The following is an 18,939-nucleotide window of genomic DNA, read 5'->3' as shown; positions in this document are numbered from 1 at the left end:
ACTATACTTCGACTTCTGTATAGACTGCATCATGTTCACCACCAAAAGTCTAGTTGCCATCCATCACCTACACATGTGCCTCTTTACTCCTTTTGCCCTCCTTCTGCTCCCTCTCCCTCTGGTAACCACCTATCTGATCTCTGTATCTATGTGTGAATTCTTTGATTTTAGATTGGGATTTGAGGTATCAGTGTGAACTCATACACTTCAACATAGGTGATAGATGACGGATTAGATAGATGATAGAAAGGTAGATAGATGATAGAGAGATACATGGATATAAATGTGTGTACATGCATAAACATATATTCCCTAGCTCTGTCCACTGAGAGGCCTGGGACCAGTGGCATCCCAATAATGATGAGCACACTTTGATATGTTTTGGGGGTCCACTCCACTCCATCCTATAAATTGCTGTTTTTCCCTGGCTGCCAGTTTTTAAGGTTTGTGGATGTGACCTTTTTCCTCATTTTATTGCTGATGCTGAATTTTTATGGTCCTTGACATTCACACTGAAAGATGAGGATCATTAACCCAACTTCACAGCTCAGGAAACTGGGGCTCAGAGAGGGAAAATGATGTGTCCACCGCCACACGGTAGTGAGTGGGGGAGCCAGGGATCTGACCAAGGTTGGTCTGGCTCCAAAGTCCTTGCTCTTTACTCAAAGGCACTGAATAAAAAAGAGAAAAGGAGGCAAAGAGAGAAGACACAAAAATCCTTCAGAGCAAGAGTGAGAGACCAGGACCTGAGTGAGACACAGGGGGCAGGACACGGAGGAAAAGAGCAGGAAGTACAGAGGTCATGCCCCAGTGCAAGACAGACAGGTGGAGCCTGAGATCTCCGGGCAGCATCTCAGAACCTCTATGAGCTGAGGGACCAGCTCTCCAGGGTAGAGTAGGTGGAGCAGGGCTGGACATAGGGCTTCTGAGCTTGCAGCTTTGATGGGGAATAACCCAAGACCTCAGACCCCTCTCTCTCTGCAGGAACCCATGGGACAACAGTGTCCATATGGGCAGAGGGACAGACGAACCTTGATCTCTTAATCATCACCTAGACTCCAATCCCACCCCAAGTGGCAGCTTTTCACAGAAAGGGACTGTAAGAAGTCCCAGCTCCACCTTGACCAGCCCTTGCAGAGACTGGCCCTGGGCAGAGGGTGAAGGAGACACGGCCGATGCCTTCTCAGCTCTGGGTCTGTGCTAGCCTAGGGCCTGACATTCACAAGGGTTGGCTAGCAGCAGAATGCCTTCCTTCCTCATCCCCACACCTATGGTACCTCCCATTCCCACCAAGTCTGGAGGAGAACGAGTTCTAGTCTCCATTTGGAGCAGGAGGGTAAGGGACAGACAGAGTTTGAGGTCAGAATGAGGACTGGGGCTACGCACTCTAACAATTTCCAATTTGGGTCTCAATTCTAACTTGGAGGACAAGTATTAGGATATAGCCCCCATTTGGGCAGGGAGCTGTTAGAGGAGGTCATTGAGAGGATGTGACTGCCAGTTGACCTATAAGCTGGACCCGGGCAATCAGAGGCTCCTCAAACCCCCCCTTGTTCTTGGAATGTATGTTATGCCCACTGTTCCCACAGTGGGAGCCATTTTCAAGGATGCAGCCTTGAGAGAGCAATGTATTGTTGAGACCATCTGGGTGGCATATTTGACTGAATTCAGTTAAGACCTCTACATATACCTTTAAGATTCTGGTGGGCAGGTGCAGAGATCTACTCGTCTTGCAGCTGCCCAAGACAAGCCTCATATGTAAGTTCCCTTGCTTATTAAATTGCTACCTACCAATCTGGAGTACCTCTTTCTTGGGTCTCTCCTTGCCCTCCATGTATGGGAGCCAGCCCAACAGGAGCCAGAATCAGAGCTTGGGGTGGGTGGGCTCTTCTCAATCATGGGGGTGGGAGAACAAGCCTTGAGCAACTAGACCTAGGTGGGTAAATTCCTGGCAAATACGCTGCCATTGTCATTACCAACCCCACTCCCCTAGGCTTGCATTATACACAGTCTGGGAGAGAGACACCATTTACATAGACTAAACATGAATGATGTTCCCTGAGTTGGCCAACATGGCAGATATGTACCTCCAACCTTCCTATTTATGGCAGACATTGCTAATCAGTCAGTCTCTGCTCAGTCTAGTCAAAGGCTCAGAATCCTTCTCCTGAGACAAACTCAGGGTCTCAGACAGCCATTGCTGATTCCTCAGAACTAACATATGAGAGTCTAAGTATCTGCCATCATTTACCCAGATGTCTTGGAGCCTGTCAAACAGAGAGAGGCTGGGGAAAAACCACTTCACTCTTTTATTGGGAGGGGAATACACTCCGTCACAATGCAAGGCTCTGAACCCAGCAAGATCTCTAGCTCGAGATGCAGCTGGTTGGCCGTGACTGTGTAGTGGCCCTTGATGAAACCCTGGGTAGCACAGGAGTGGCACCTCCAGTAGGCCTGGATGATGCGGGCAGCGTTGAGCAAACAGCAATACCGCCGATGGATGCGCCACATGCGGACCCAGGACTGCAGCCTGACTGCTGCCCACTCCCTCTGTATAAAGGTCTCCAGTGCCATCCGCCGCTTATCCTCCAGCAGCTTCACTAGCTTCTGCCTCCACCAGTTCTGAATGATCAAAGCTCTGAGGGCCGCATGCAGCAGCGTCCGGCGCACCAGTGTACCACGCCACCAGGCCTGGATCTTTACGACTTCCGGATCACTGGTAGGGGGTTTATTTTGGTTTCCTGTGATCTAGCAAGAAAAAAGAGGAGACATTCAGAAAATATTTCCCACCTACTTCAGCCCTAGGGTATGCCAGGAACAGACTCTGATTCCCTATCAATAATCATCCCTTCTTCTGAACCTCAGAAGCACTGGGCAAGGCACTGGCTGGAACCAGAAGACCAAAAGTTGTCTTCGCTAGCCCTCTCTGGTTAATGGACGTGGACACATCACGTTGACTTCTGAATCTCAGAGTCCCCAACTGTAAAATGGGAGTACATCTGCCCTGGCCACCAGTTTTACACAGATCAAGTTGGCCAGACTAAGGCAAACGCTATGATCTATGAGTCAAAGGGTTACCATGTTCCACGTGAGCCTGCACTCCCAACCAAGATCTATAACCCTTCCCTTCAGATCCCACCCATCTGCTGGAGAAGTGGCATCCTTTGCTAATCCTGCCCTTTCATCCTTGACTCCAGCTCCAATTCACAACCTACTCTCTTCCTCTGTCATGTCATAGTATTGAAAGTTTCCCCCATCCCAAAACGTTCTACCTCTCTTATCTCTTCCCCATCTTCACTTCTCTTGACTTTCACACTTTAAATCTTAACAAGCAAACATAGATGTACAAGCTCAAACACACACACACACAATATTGATTAAGCCAAGCTTCCCAAATGTTGGCCATTCCATTCTGCAAACACAGCCCCCATATTCCCAGCCCCAGCCCTGTATGGTATGTGGAGAGGAGGTGATACTTCTCTGGGGGTCTTATTAGCATCATCCACTCTCTTTGTCTCAACCATATTCATAGGGTTAGCCTGAAAACAAAATGATGAAAGAGGACAGATAAGAATGAGTTAATTCCTGCTCTTAGCTCTGGACCATGCAAAAGACACTAGCCATAAGCACTAAGACACAAGGACCAGAGACATCCAAGTCAGGGCTCCTCCTACCTCCATATTCTTCTCTGAGGTCAGTGGTGCTGAAGATAAACCATTCAGTTCCCCTTTCTCCTGAGGCTCATCTTTAGTGTGTTCATTAATTTTTTTAGGCTGGTCCTTCTCCTGAAATCAGCGGTTAAGGGAAAGGCAAGAGTAAGGCTGCTCTCTCTCGTACTTCATCCAGTATCCCACATATTCCCAGCTTCCAGGGTTTCCCAGAGTATTATTCAAATGTCAGAGGGTTCCCTCACCCAGAGAGATCTATAGGGACATCTCTAAAAAGCATGGTTTGTCTGTCTCTCTCTTACTCACCACTGGTCCCACATGGATTGGGTGCAGATGGTTCAAATCCCCTCAGGTCTATGTTCCTCTAGCCATGGTGTGGGTAGAAAAATTGGAGGGGAGAGACCTATGATGTCATAATGGCAGCTATGACTCAGGCACCAAGATGGCTCCCAGTAGTTTAGCCCTCTCCAAGGAAAAAATGACTAGTGAGCATTCATAGAAAGCAAGTTGACTCTGCAGGATTGGGAAAAAGTGCACAAACTTGAGCATTCAGCACCACCCTAGGGAAAACAAACGGGAGGCTATCAGAAAACAGCCTGACTTTGAGGGTTGAGAGAAAGCATATAATCTTAAGAGTCCCTCCCCTCAAGTGGGAACAAGAAGTGTGGAGCAGGCAAATGCATAGAAAAGCTCTGAGAAAGCATCAGAATCCTTAGCAGGGCTGACAGACAGAAAGGGGAAGAAAGCTCAGCTAAAGAAATAATAGCTGAGCATGTCCAAATCCAGGAAAAGATTTGGACTTCCAGTTCATGACACTCATAGGTCCCCAGATTCAATCCAAAGGGATCTTATCAAAGACATAGTATTGCAAAACTGTCTAAAATCAAAGACAAAGAAAGAATTTTAAAAGCAGCAAGAGAATAAAAATTTCTCACATATAAGGAAACTCCCACAAGGCTATCAGTGGATTTCTCAGCAGAAACCTTGCAGGCCATGAGAAAGTGGGATGATATATTCAAGTGCTGAAAGAAAAATCTGCCAACCAAGAATACTTTACCCAGCAAAGCTGTCCTGTAGAAAGGAAGGCAAGATAAAGACTTTCCCAGACAAAAGGTGAGGGGGTTCATCACCACTAGACCTGCCTTACAAGAAATGCTGAAAGGAGTTCTTCAAGCTGAAATGAAAAAGGACACTAATTAGTAAAAGAAAACATATGAAAAAATAAAACACACTGGTAAAACTAAGTATATAGTCAAATTCAGAATACTCTAATACTGTAATTTGGTGATGTGTTAATTACTCAACTCTAGTATAAAGGTTACAGGATAAGAGTATTAAAAATAGCTATAGCTACAATAATTTGTTATAAATACACAATATAAAAAGATGTAAATTGTGACATCAAAAACAAAATTAGGGGAGGAGTAACAGGGTGGGGTAGATGTATGCAATTGAAGTTGTTATCAACTTAAAATAGACTATTATAACTATAAGATATTTTATGTAAGCCTCAAAGTAGCCACAGAGTAAAAACCTATAAACATACACAAAAGATAAAAGAAGGGAATCAAAGCATATCGCTATGGAAAAACACCAATTCACAAAGGAAGAGAGCATGAGAGGGAGAAAGGAACAAAGGAACTACAAAGCTGCCAGAAAATAAGCAATAAGATGGCATTAATAAGTCTTCATTATCAATAAGTACTTTAAATATAAATGAATTAAGTTCTCCAATCAAAAGATAGAGAGTGGCTAAATGGATTAAAAAAAAAAAAAAGCCCAACTATATGCTGCCTAACAAAGACTCACTTCAGTTTTAAGGATAAACAAAGGCTAAAAGTGAAGGGATGGAAAAAGATATTCCATGTAAATGGAACCCAAAAGAAAGCAGGGACAACCACACTCATATCAGACAAAATAGACTTTAAGTCAAACTATAATAAGAGATAAAGAAAGTCATTTTATAATGATAAAGGGATCAATTCATCAAGAAGTTGTAACAATTTAAAAGAACACTGGAGAATCTAAATATATTAAGCAACTACTAACAGATCTGAAAGGAGAAGAAAACAACAATATAATAACAGCAGGGGACTTCAACACCCTACTTTCTACAATGGATAGGAAAATGTCTCCATGGACATTGACACCTTCACCAACTTGAACCCCTGTGTGCTGCAGTTGGGCCCTGGGGGCTGGCTGAAAATCAATAAGGGAAAATTGGACTTGAGCTATACTTTAACCAAATGGACCTAATAGACATATACAGATATATACAGAATATTCCAACAGCACAAGAATACACATTCTTCTCAAGTGCACACAGAACATTCTCCAGAATAGATCATATGTAAGGTCACAAAACAAGTCTTAACAAATTTAAGAAGATTGAATCATACCAAGTATCTTTTCTGATCATAATGATATGAAACTAGAAATCAATAACAGAAGGAAAACTGGAAGACTCACAAATATGTGGAAATTAAACAACACACTCCTGAACAACAAATGGATCAAAGAAAAAAATCAAAAAAAATCATGAAACAAACAAAAATGGAAACACAACATACCAAAACTTATGGAATGCAGCAAAAGTAGTTCTAAGAGGGAATTTTGTAGCAATAAATGCCTACATTAAGGAAAAAGAAACATCTCAAATAAAAATCTAACTTTACACTTCAAGGAACTACAAAAAAAATTAGCCCGAAGTTAGCATAAGGAAGGAAATAACAAAGACCAGAGCAGAAATAAAGGAAATGGAGACCAGAAAAAAACAATATAAGAAAGCACAAAAACTAAGCTATTTTTTTAAAAGACAAAAAAATTGACAAACTTTAGTTAGACTAAGAAAAAAAAGAGAAGACTCAAATAAATAAAATCAGAAATGAAAGAAGAGACCTTACAACTGATACCACAGAAACACAAAAGATCATAAGAGACTACTATGAACAACCGTATGCCAACAAGTAGGATAACCTAGAAGAAATGGATAAACTCCTAGAAATATACAATCTACCAAGACTGAATCATGAAGAGATAGAAAATCTGAACAGACCAATAGTGAGTAAGAAGATTGAAGCAGTAATCAAAAGCCTCCCAACAAAGATAAGACCAGAACCTGATGGCTTTACTGGTGAATTCTACCAAACATTTAAAGAGGAATTAATACCAATCCTTCTCAAACTCTCTCAAAAAATTTAAGAGGTGGGAACACTTCCAAACTCGTTTTATGAAGACAGCATTATCCTGATACCAAAGCCAGACAAGGATGCTACAAGAAAAGAAAACTACAGGCCAATATCCCTGAAGAACATAGATACAAACATTCTCAACAAAATAATAGCAAACCAAATTCAACAGCACTTTAAAAGGATCATACATCACAATCAAGTGGGATTTATCCCTGGGATGCAAGGATGGTTCAACATATGCAAATTAATAAATGTGATATACCACATTAACAGAATGAAGGATAAAAATCATATGATCATCCCAATAGATATAGAAAAAGCATTTGAAAAATTCAAAATCCTTTCATGATAAAGACTGTCAACAAATTTGATAGAGACGAAACGTACCTCAACATAATAAATGCCTTATATGACAAGCCCACAGCTAACATCACACTCAACAGGGAAAAGCTGAAAACTTTTCCTCTAAGATTAGGAACAAGATAAGTAAGGGTGCCCACTCTCACCACTCTTATTCAACATAGTAGTGGAAGTCCTAGCCACAGCTATTAGGTGAGAAAAGTAATAAAAGGCATCCAAATTGGAAAAGAAAAATTAAAATGATCTCTAATTGCAGAAACATGATCCCAAATATTAAAAGCCCTAAATTCTCCACCAATAAATTGTTAGAACTAATAAACGAATTCGGTAAGGTTTCTGGATACAAAGTCAAGACAAAAATCAGTTGTGTTATTATACACTAACAAGAGCAAAAGATACCTGGAGACAAATGAAAATGAAAATACGACATGCCAAAATCTATGGGATACAGCAAAAGTGGTTCTAAGAGGGAAGTTTATAGCAATTCAGGCCTACCTCAATGAATAAGAAAAATCCCAAATAAAATAAGCAGTCTAACATTGCACCTAAAGGAACTGGAAAAAGAAGAACAAACTGCTTCCAAATTAGCAGAAGGAAGGAAATAATAAAAATCAGAGTGGAAATAAATGAAATAGAGACTTAAAAAAAAATAGGAAAAGTGAATGAAACCAAGAGCTGGTTCTTTGAAAAGATAAACAAAATTGAAAAACCTTTAGCTAGACTCGCAAAGGAAAAAAGAGAGAAGCCTCAAATAAATAAAATCAAAAATGAAAGAGGAGAAATTACAACAGACACTTCAGAAATACAAAAGATTATAAGAGAATACTATGAAAAGCTATACACCAACAAATTGGATAATCTAGAAGAAATGGATAAATTCTGAGAATCATACAACCTTCCAAAACTGAATGAAGAAGAAATAAAAAATTTGAATAGACCAATCACCAGTAAGGAGATTGAAACAGTAATTAAAAATCTCCCAAAAAATAAAAGTCTAGGACCAGATGGCTTCCCTGGTGAATTCTACCAAATATTCAAAGACTTAATAACTATCCTTCTCAAATTTTTCCAAAAAATTGAAGAGGAGGGGAAGCTTCCTAACTCATTCTACGAAGCCAACATTATCCTGATACCAAAACCAGACAAGGACAACACAAAAAAAAGAGAATTACAGGCCAATATCACTGATGAACATAGATGCAAAAATCCTCAGCAAAATACTAGCAAATCAAATACAACAATACGTTAAAAGGATCATACACCATGATCAAGTGGGATTTATTCTCGGGATGCAGGGATGGTTCAACATCTGAAAATCAATCAATGTGATACCCCACATTAACAAAATGAAGAATAAAAATCACATGATCATCTCATTAGATACAGAGAAAGCATTTGACAAAATACAGCATCCATTTATGATAAAAACTCTAAATAAAATGGGTATAGAAAGAAAATACCTCAACATGATAAAGACTGTATATGACAAACCCACTGCTAATATCATTCTCAGTGGAGAAAAACTGAAAGCTATCCCTTTAAGAAGAGGAACCAGACAAGGATGCTCACTTTCACCTTTCTTATTTAACATAGCATTGGAAGTCCTAGCCAGAGCAATCAGGCAAGAAAAAGAAATATAATGGATCCAAATTGGAAAGGAAGAAGTGAAACTGTCACTGTTTGCAGATGACATGATTTTATATCTAGAAAACCCTAAACAGCCTCAAAAAAACTTTTAGAAATAAGAAATGAATACAGTCAAGTTGCAGGATCCAAAATCAACATACAAAAATCAGTTGTGTTTCTATACACTAACAACAAAGTAGCAGAAAGAGAAATTAAGAATACAATGTCATTTACAATTGCAACAAAAAGAATAAAATACTCAGGAATAAACTTAACCAAAAGGTGAAAGATTTTTACACTGAAAATTATAAAACATTGTTGAAAGAAATTGAAGAGGACACAAAGAAACGGAAAGATATTCCGTGCTCTTAGATTGGGAGAATTAGTTAAAATGTCCATACTTCCTAAAGCAATCTGTGGATTCAATGCAATCTCTGTCAAAGTTCCAACAACATTTTTCACAGAAATGGAACAAAGAATCCTAACATTTATATGGAACAACAAAAGACTCCAAGTAGCCAAAGGAATCCTGAAAAAAAAGAACAAAGCTGGAGGTATCACACTCCCTGATTTCAAAATATACTACAAAGACATAGTAACCAAAACAGCATGGTGCTGGCACAAAAACAGACAGACAGATCAATGGAACAGATTCGAAAGCCCAGAAATAAACCCACACATCTATGGACAGCTAATTTTCAACAAGGGAGCCAAGAATATATAATGGAGAAAGGAGAGTCTCTTCAATAAATGGTGTTGGACAGCCACATGTAAAAGAATGAAAGTAGACCATTATCTTACACCATATACAAAAATAAACTCAAAATGGATTAAAGACTTGAATGTAAGATCTGAAACCATGAAACTTCTAGAAGAAAACACAGGCAGCACACTCTTCAACTTCGGTCTTAGCAGCATTTTTTTCCAATACCATGTCTGACCAGGCAAAGGAAACAATAGAAAAAATAAACAAATGGGACTATATCAAACTAGAAAGTTTTTGCACAGCAAAAGCAACCATCAACAAAACGAAAGACAACCTAACAATTGGGAGAAGATATTTGCAAATCATATATCAGATAAGGGATTAATATACAAAATATACAAAGAATTCATACATCTCAACAACAAAAAAACTAACAACCCAATTTAAAAATGGGCAAAAGATCCGAACAGAGATTTCTCCAAAGAAGATATACAGATGGCCAACAGGCACACGAAAAGATGCTCAACATCATTAACTATCAGGGAAATGCAAATCAAAACTACAATGGGGGCCGGCCCCATGGCCAAGTGGTTAAGTTTGCGCGGTCTGCTTTGGCGGCCCAGTGTTTCACTGGTTCGGATCCTGCATGCAGACATGGCACCACTCATCAGGCCACACTGAGGCAGCATCCCACATGCCACAAGTAGAAGGACCCACAACTAAAATATACAGCTATGTACTGGGGGGATTTGGGTAGAAAATGCAAAAAAAAAAAAAAAAAAAAAAAGATTAGCAACAGTTGTTAGCTCAGGTGCCAATCTTTAAAAAAATAAAACTACAATGAGATAGCACCTCACTCCCACCAGAATGGCTATAATTAATAAGACAGGAAATTTATTTACTAATAAGCATTAGAGAGGATGTAGAAAGAAGGGAACCCTCATACACTGCTGGTGGGAGTGCAAACTGGTGCAGCCACTATGGAAAACAGTATGGAGTATCCTCAGAAAATTAAGAATAGATCTATCATACAATCCAGGTATTCCACTGCTGGGTATTTATCCAAAGAACTTGAAAACACAAATGCATAAAGATCCATGCACCCCTATGCTCATCACAGCATCATTCACAATAGCCAAGACTTGGAGCAACCTAGGTGCCCATCAAGGGATGAACGGATAAAGAAGATATGGTATATATACACAATGGAATACTACTCAGCCATAAGAAATGATGAAATCCGGCCATTTGTGACAACATGGATGGACCCTGAGCGTATTATGCTGAGTGAAATAAGTCAGAGGGAGAAAGCTAAATACCGTATGATCTCACTCAGAAGATAAAAACAACAACAAACAAATACATAGCAATGGAGATTGGATTGGTGGTTATCAGTGGGGAAGTGGGGAGGGAGGAGGGAGAAAGGAGTGATTAGACACAAATGTGTGGTGATGGATTGTAATTAATCTTTGGGTGGTGAACATGATGCAATCTACACAGAATTCAAAATATATTATGATGTACACCTGAAATTTATTGTTTAATGTTATAAACCAATGTTACCGCAATTTAAAAAAAAAAAGGACGAGAAAGGCCAGCCCCATGGTGTAGTGGTTAAGTTCAGCACACTCCACTTCTGTGGCCCAGGTTCATGGGTTCAGATCCTGGGCACAGCCCTACACCACTTGTCAGCCATGCTGTGGTGGTGACCCCCATACAAAGTAGATGAAGACTGGCACAGATGTTAGCTCAGGGCTAATTCTCCTCAAATAAAAAAAAGAGGAAGATTGGCAACAGACATTAGCTTAGAGCAAATCTTCCTCAGGAAAAAAAAAAAGACAAGAGATAACAAGACCTGGTGAGGCTGTAGAGAAAAGGGAAACTTTGTGCATGGTTTGTGGAATGTAAATTGGTACAGCCACTACAAAAGTAGTATGGAGTTTCCCCCCAAATTAAAAATATAACTAGGATATGATCAGCAATCCCACTTCTGGATATATATCCAAAGGAAATTAAATAACTATCTCAAAGAGAAACCTGTACTCCCCTGTTCACTGAATCCACATTAGCCAAGACATGGAAACAACCTACGTGGCCATCAACAGATGAATGGATTTTAAAAATGTGATATATAGATGAATGTGTTTATATCTATAGATAGATAGATGATATAGACAGATACAGATATATATTGGAATATTATTCAGCCATGAGAAAGAAGGAAATCCTTCCATTTGCAATGACATGAACCTAGAGGAATTATACTAAGTAAAATAACTCAGTCAGAGAAAGACAAATACTTTACCATCTCATTTCTACGTGCAGTCTGAAAAAAAATCGAATTCATAAAAACAAGAGTGATTTCTAGTGGTTACCAGAGGCTCAGGGGTTAGTAAGATGGGGAGAAGCTGGTCAAAGGATACAGGTCTTCAGCTATCAGATGAATAAGTTCTGGGAATCTAATGTACAGCATAGTGACTATAGTTAATAACACTATATGCATATTTGAAATTTTCTAAAAGGATATCAAGTGTTCTCACCAAAAAAAGAAAAAGGTAACTATGTGAGGTGATGGATGTGTTAATCAACCTGATTGTGGTAACAATTTCACTAAGTATACTTATATCAAATCATCCTATTGTATGCTTTAAATATATTTGTCAATTTTACCTCAAAAAAAGCTGGAGGGAAAAAAGTCCAAGTGAACCAAATTTAAACAGAAGTTGGTGGCTGCTTTCATGCCTGTGAATCCTTACTAAATTTCTGGATACAGCGACATGGAGGGGTGAGTCTGCCATATGCAGAGACATGTTGATAAGTAGAGGAGAAACCAGCTGAACTTTCAACTGATGCGTGTGAGCTATTAGACTAATGGCTCCCTGGAAAAGCCCCACACGCAGAGTCCTCTGCAATCACCACTCTTCTCATCGGGCTTCTGCTGGATCAGAGAGCCGGTGACTGAGCTGGACGGCAGAGAGTGATCTCGAGTCTCACAGTGCTAAGATTCCACAGTTCTTAGGAAGAAAGGGGTCTTATCCCACCCACAAGACACTTGAAACTGAGGTGGATGACAATTAACTAAAGTGGCAAGCCAGTCCCAATCCAACAGAACTCCTGATTATTTGACAAATGGCCTGCCTTCATCTCCACTGCCTTTATCCACAGTGCTTGGCACACAATTTAAAAACAAGACACATGAAGAAGTAGGAAAATATGACCTGTGATCAAAAGGAAAAAATCAATAGAAGCAGATCCATAGATGACTCATATGTCAGAATTAGCAGACAAGGACTCTAAAATAACTAATATGATATAAATGTGGATATAATGGATAAAGAATTTAGAGTAAAAGGTAGACAAAATGAGTGAAAAGATGAAGGATTTCAGCAGACAAGTAGAAACTCTAAAAAACAAATAAAAGAACTAAGTAGAAATTCTAAAACTGAAAAATACAATATCCAAAATATATACTTCACTGGATAGGGTAACAAAAGAAAAGATTGTTGGGCTGGCCTGGTGGCGCAGAGGTTGAGTTTGCACATTCCGCTTCGGGCGCCCAGGGTTCGCTGGTTTGGATCCCGGGTGCAGACATGGCACCACTTGGCAAGCCATGCTGTAGTAGGCGTCCCACATATAAGGTAGAGGAAGATGGGCATGGATGTTAGCTCAGGGCCAGTCTTCCTCAGCAAAAAGAGGAGGATTGGCAGCAGATGTTAGCTCAGGGCTAATCTTCCTCAAAAAAAAGAAAAGATTATTAAGCTCAAAGACAGGTCAAAAAAGTACAAAAACGTGATAAACACAAATGAAACCACATGTAGGCACAACATAGTGAAATTGCCAAAACAGATAAAAAGAAAATCTTTAGAAAGAAATCAGGGGAAAAGGTTGCATTACATTTAGGGGAAGAAAAATTAAAATGATAGATGACTTGCCATCATAAAGAAACAGAAGCCAGAAGAAAATGGAATGACATTGTGAAGTGCTAAAGAAATGGGGAAAAAGCCAACATAGAATTCTATACTCAGAAAAATAACCTTCAAAAATAAAGATATGGAAATAAAACAAAAAAGTCTGCTCTTACCACTTCTATTTAACAATGTACTAAAGGTCCTAGCCAGTGCAATAAGGTAAGAAAGTGAAACGCAATGCCTAAAAAGATATTTTAAAGAATTGTGTCTGTGTTATTTGCAGACAGCATGATTATGTACATGAAAATTCCCAAAGAAATATACCCCAGAAACTACTAGAACTGTTAAGGGAATTTAGTAAGCAAGGAAGACACCCAGGGTGTTCTTTGCACATATTTGTGAATATACTAAAAACCATTGAACTGTATACTTTAAATGAGTGAATTGTATGGCATGTGAATTATATCTCAGTAAAACTCAATAAAGTTTAAAAATAAAAAGCACCCCCAAAATTGGAAGATACAAGAGCAACATGCAAAAATCAACTATATTTCTATACATCAATGATCATTTGGGAAATTCTTGATATAGAAGTGCAAAGTTGAAGAATTTATATTATCTGATTTCAAGACTTACTGTCTTGAAAAACAATAAAGTTACTGTAATCAAGACAGTGTGGTTTTAGTGTAAGAAGAGAAACAGATCAACAAAACAGAAAAGAGAAGCTAGAAATAGACTCACATTTACACAGTCTATTGATTTTTTTTAATGTACCAAGATAATTCAATGCAAAAAGGAAGTGCATTTTTCAATGGAAAAGAAAGAATTTTGATCCCTATCTAACATCATAGATAAAAAAAAATTAATTCAAGATGGATCATAGACCTAAACAAAAACTAAAGCTAAAACTGTAAAGTTTCTAGAAAAAAATCCAGGACAATTATTTTGTGACCTTAGAGTTGACAAAGATTTCTTAGGACAAAGCAAGTACTAAGTATAAAATATTGACAGATCGGACTTCAACCAAATTAAAACTGTCTGCTTATTGAAAGACAGCATTTTTTAAAAGTCACAGGCTGGGGAAAAGAACATTAACAATATGTATATCTGACAAAGGACTCATATCTAGAATATAAAAACTTCTACAACTCAATAATAAAGACTGGCAACCAAAAAGAAAATGGACAAAAGGCTTAAACCAATACTTCTCAAAAGAAATATACAAATGACCACTAAACACATGAAAAGTTGCTCAACATTACTCATTAGGGAAAGGTATGGTTTAAACCACAATGGCAGGGGCCAGCCCAGGGGTGCAGCAGTTAAGTTTGCATGTCTGGCTTCTCGGAGGCCGGGGGTTCGCGGTCCGGATCCCGGGTGCGGACATGGCACTGCTTGGCAAAAGTCATGCTGTGGCTGGCGTCCCACGTATAAAGTAGAGGAAGATGGGCACAGATGTTAGCTCAGGGCCAGTCTTCCTCAGCAAAAAGAGGAGGATTGGCAGTAGTTATCTCAGGGCTAATCTTCCTCAAAAAAAAAAAAATCAAGGTATAATTTATGTATAGTGAAATAAGGAAATCTTAAATGTGCAGTTAACTGAGTTTTGGCAAATGCATATATCCCATAATCTAGACCTCATCAAGATATAGAACATTTCTATCACCCCAGAAAGTTTCTTTGTGCCTCTTTCTAATCAACCTCAACTACCAGAGGCAAACACTGTTCTGATTCCTTTCGCTATTTATTAGTTTTGCATGTTTTAAAAGTTCATATAAATGGAATTATACGATATGTTCTGTTTCTTTTTCTGTAAGATTGGCCCTGACCTAACATCTGTTGCCAATCTTTTATTTTTTTTTCTTCTTCTCCCTAACGGCCCCCAGTGTATAGTTGTATATGTCGTAGTGGTAGGTCCTTCTAGTTCTGCTATATGGGATGTCGCCTCAACATGGCTTGATGAACGGTGCTAGGTCTGCACCCAAGATCTGAACCGGGGAAATCCTGGGCCACCAAAGCAGAGTGTGCGAACTTGACCACTTGGTACCGGGCAGGCCCCAATATATCGTATTTTGTGTTTGGCTTTTTTCCCTCAACATCATGTCTGTAAGATTTATCCATGTTATTGCATGTATCATTAATACTTTGCTTTTTATTGTTTAATAGTATTACATTTTATGAGTATACTCATAAAATTTATTTACCATTCTCCTGTTTATAGACATTTGACTTGTTTCCAGTATTTGGCTATTATGAATATAATGCTGCAAGCATTCCTGTACAGGTCTTTTTGTGAACACAAATGTTTTTATTCGTTTGAGTAAATACCTAGGAGTGCAATTGCTGAGTCATAGAATAGTTGTAGGTGTATGCTTAATTTTATCAGAAACAGCCAAACTAATTTCCAAATGGCTTGTTCCATCTTGCCAACACTTGGTTCTGTTTTTTTTTTTTCTTTCATTTTAGCCATCTTAATGGATACACAGTGGTATCCTACTGTGGTGTGTTTTTTTTTTTAGGAAGATTAGCCCTGAGCTAACTACTGCCAATCCTCCTCTTTTTGCTGAGGAAGACTGGCCCTGAGCTAACATCTGTGCCCATCTTCCTCTACTTTATACGTGGGACGCCTTCCACAGCATGGCTTCTGCCAAGCGGTGCCATATCTGCACCCAGGATCCGAACCAGCGAACCCTGGGCCGCAGAGAAGCAGAACGTGCAAACTTTACCACTGCGCCACCGGGCCGGCCCCATATACCTTGATTTTTTTATGAAGTTGAAATAAAGACATTTTCAGAAAAACAAGAGTTGAGAAAGCTTATCACCAGCAGATTCATACAACAAGAATTGCTAAAGGAAGATCCCAAATGGAAGCCCAGATCAGCAGGTAGGAATGAAAGGCTCAGAAGTGGTAAATGTGTGAGTAAACAAAAAAGATCATCTTTTAAAATTTCTTTAAAATACTGTTGAGTCCAGTGCTGTCAAGATGGAGTAAGGGTACTACAGCCAATCTTTCCCAATGACTACAAAAAAAAACCCTGGATAGAATACAAAAAGCAACTGGGTTCAGAAAAAGAAACAATAGCAGGCAGAATGGGGAAGAGTCAAAACTTGAAGAACAATTAGTTCCAGTTTCCAGGTCAAAGTTGAAGGCAGCCCGAAACGCAGAACTGCACAAGTACCGACAGCAAATAATCCAAGACAAAGCCCCTCTTTTTACAAGAGAATCAGAAAAAGACACTTCCTCAAGCCAGAGACTATGGCCAGCATCCCTTTTTGTTTCTGTTTTCCTTTTTCCTCCCATTGCCCTACCCCAAGGTTGAGCCACAGAGCTGCACTGCCACAGTGGTGGTGCTATGAGCTCCTGAAAAACCATCTCCTTGGCTAGTGGAAATGTCTAGGATACAATCCAAAATTACTCAACATACGAAGAGCCAGGAAAATCTGATTAATTATCAAGGACAATTAAATGTTTGAAGTATCAGACAAAGACTTTTAAGCAGTTATAAACATCATCCATGAGGTAAAGGTGAACCCTTTCTAAATGAATGGAAAGATAGGAGTTCTCAGAAGGGACATAAAAGCTAAAATAAAACAAAACAAAAAAGGAGCCAAATGGAAATTTTATAACGGTAATTACAATATCTGAAATAAAGAATTCACTGACAGGCTCATTAGCAGAATGGAGATGACAGAGAAATCAGTTACTGAGCTTGACTACTGAGTAATAGAAATTCGATAAGCTGAACGGAGAGAAAAAGTATTGAAAAAAAATAAAAAGAGCCTCAGCAATCTGTGGAACAATATCAAAAGATCTAACATTCATGTTATTGGAGTCCCAGGAAGAAAGGAGAAGGAAATTGGTGTAGAAAGAGTTTTTGAAGAAAATAAAGGCTAAAAACTTCCCAAATTTTGTGAAAGACATAAATTTACAGATTTAAGAATCTCAGCAAACACCAAAAAGGATATATTCCATCAACAACAGCAAAACAAACAACCTGATTCAAAAATGGGCAAAGGACTTGAATAGACATTTCCCCAAAGGAGATACACGAATGGCCAATAAGCACATGAGACAATGCTCAACATCATTAATCATTAGGTAAATGCAAATCAAAATTAAAATGAGATACCACCTCACACTCATTAGGATGACTACTATCAAAAAACCATAAAATAAGTGTTGGCAAGAGTGTGGAGAAACTGGAACTTTTGTGCACTGTTGGTGGGAATGTAAAATGGTACACTCTGAAAAATAGTATGGAGGTTCCTCAAAAAATCAAAAATAGAATGACTATATGACCCAACAATTCCACTTCTAGGTATATACTCAAAAGAAATGAAAGCAGGGTCTCGAAGAGATATTTGTACACCTATGTTCATAGCAGCATTGTTCACAATAGCTAAAATGTGTAAGCAAGCCAAGCGTCCATTGACGAACAAATGCATAAGCTAAATGTGGTATATACATACAAAGGAATATTATTCAGCTTTAAAACGGAAGGAAATTCTACAATATACTACACATGGATGAATCTTGAGGATACTATGCTAAGTGAACTAAGCCAGTCACAAAAAGACAAATACTGTATAACTCGACTCATATGAGGTACTTAAGAGTAGTCAAAATCATAAAGACAGAAAGTAAAAAGTTGGTTGCAAAAGAGCGGGAAGGGAAGAAGCAGGACTTATTGGTTAATAGGTACAGTTGACCCTCCATATCCACAGGTTCTGCATCCATTCAACCAACCATGGACCACAGACTATGTTTATGATCTGCAGTTGGTTAGACCCTGGCTGTGAACCCGAGGCTGCTGGAGGGCCAACTAAAGTACTTGAGCATTGCGGATTTTGCTATCCATGGGGGTCCCAGAACCAATCAGTTTCAGATTTACAAGAGTGATGGGAATGGATGATGGTGATAGCTACACAACAATGTGAATGTATTTAATACCACCAAACTGTACATTTAAAAATGTTTAAGAAAGTAAATTTCACATTATGTGTATTTTAACATGATTTTAGAAAAAGATATACTCAAGAAAACCATGCCCAGATACATCATAATTAAACTGTTGAAAACCAAAGATAAAGAAAAAAATCATAAAAGCAACCAAGGAAAAATGATGCATTACTTATAGAGGAACAATGATTCAAATGACTGTGGATTTCTCATCAGAAATCGTAGAGACCAGAGACCAAGAAACAGCGGAACAACATTCTTAAAGTGCTTAAGAAGAAAAACTGTCACCCAGAATTCTGTATCCAGCAAAAATACCCTTCAAGAATAAGAGTTATATAAAGACGTTCTCAGATGAAGGAAATAAGAGAATTGGCTGCTTAACAGATCTGCTCTTAAAGAAACGCTAAAGGAAATTCTTCAGGAAGAAGGGAAATCATACCGGAGGGAAACTTGGAACTTCAGTAATGAAGACAGTACAACAGAAATGGTAAATATCTGGGTAAATGTAATAGACTCTTTTTCT

At 38.9% G+C, this 18,939-nt stretch overlaps 1 protein-coding gene across 1 annotated transcript; it reads right to left on the bottom strand.

The window, feature by feature from the left end:
* Positions 1 to 2,301: 2,301 nt before the first annotated feature.
* On the bottom strand, positions 2,302 to 18,315 carry IQCF1 (IQ motif containing F1). The gene is made up of 4 exons (XM_046686012.1): positions 18,289 to 18,315; positions 3,675 to 3,785; positions 3,447 to 3,539; positions 2,302 to 2,748 (listed from the first exon to the last, which is right to left on the bottom strand). The coding sequence occupies exons 1-4, from the start codon at positions 18,313 to 18,315 to the stop codon at positions 2,302 to 2,304; spliced, it is 678 nt and encodes a 225-aa protein (XP_046541968.1).
* Positions 18,316 to 18,939: the final 624 nt, after the last annotated feature.

The sequence above is a fragment of the Equus quagga genome, chromosome 1 (assembly GCF_021613505.1).
Source record: "Equus quagga isolate Etosha38 chromosome 1, UCLA_HA_Equagga_1.0, whole genome shotgun sequence".
Lineage (NCBI taxonomy): Eukaryota > Metazoa > Chordata > Mammalia > Perissodactyla > Equidae > Equus > Equus quagga.
Note: the sequence above shows the minus strand (reverse complement) of the source record. Positions and strands in the feature narration are given on the sequence as shown.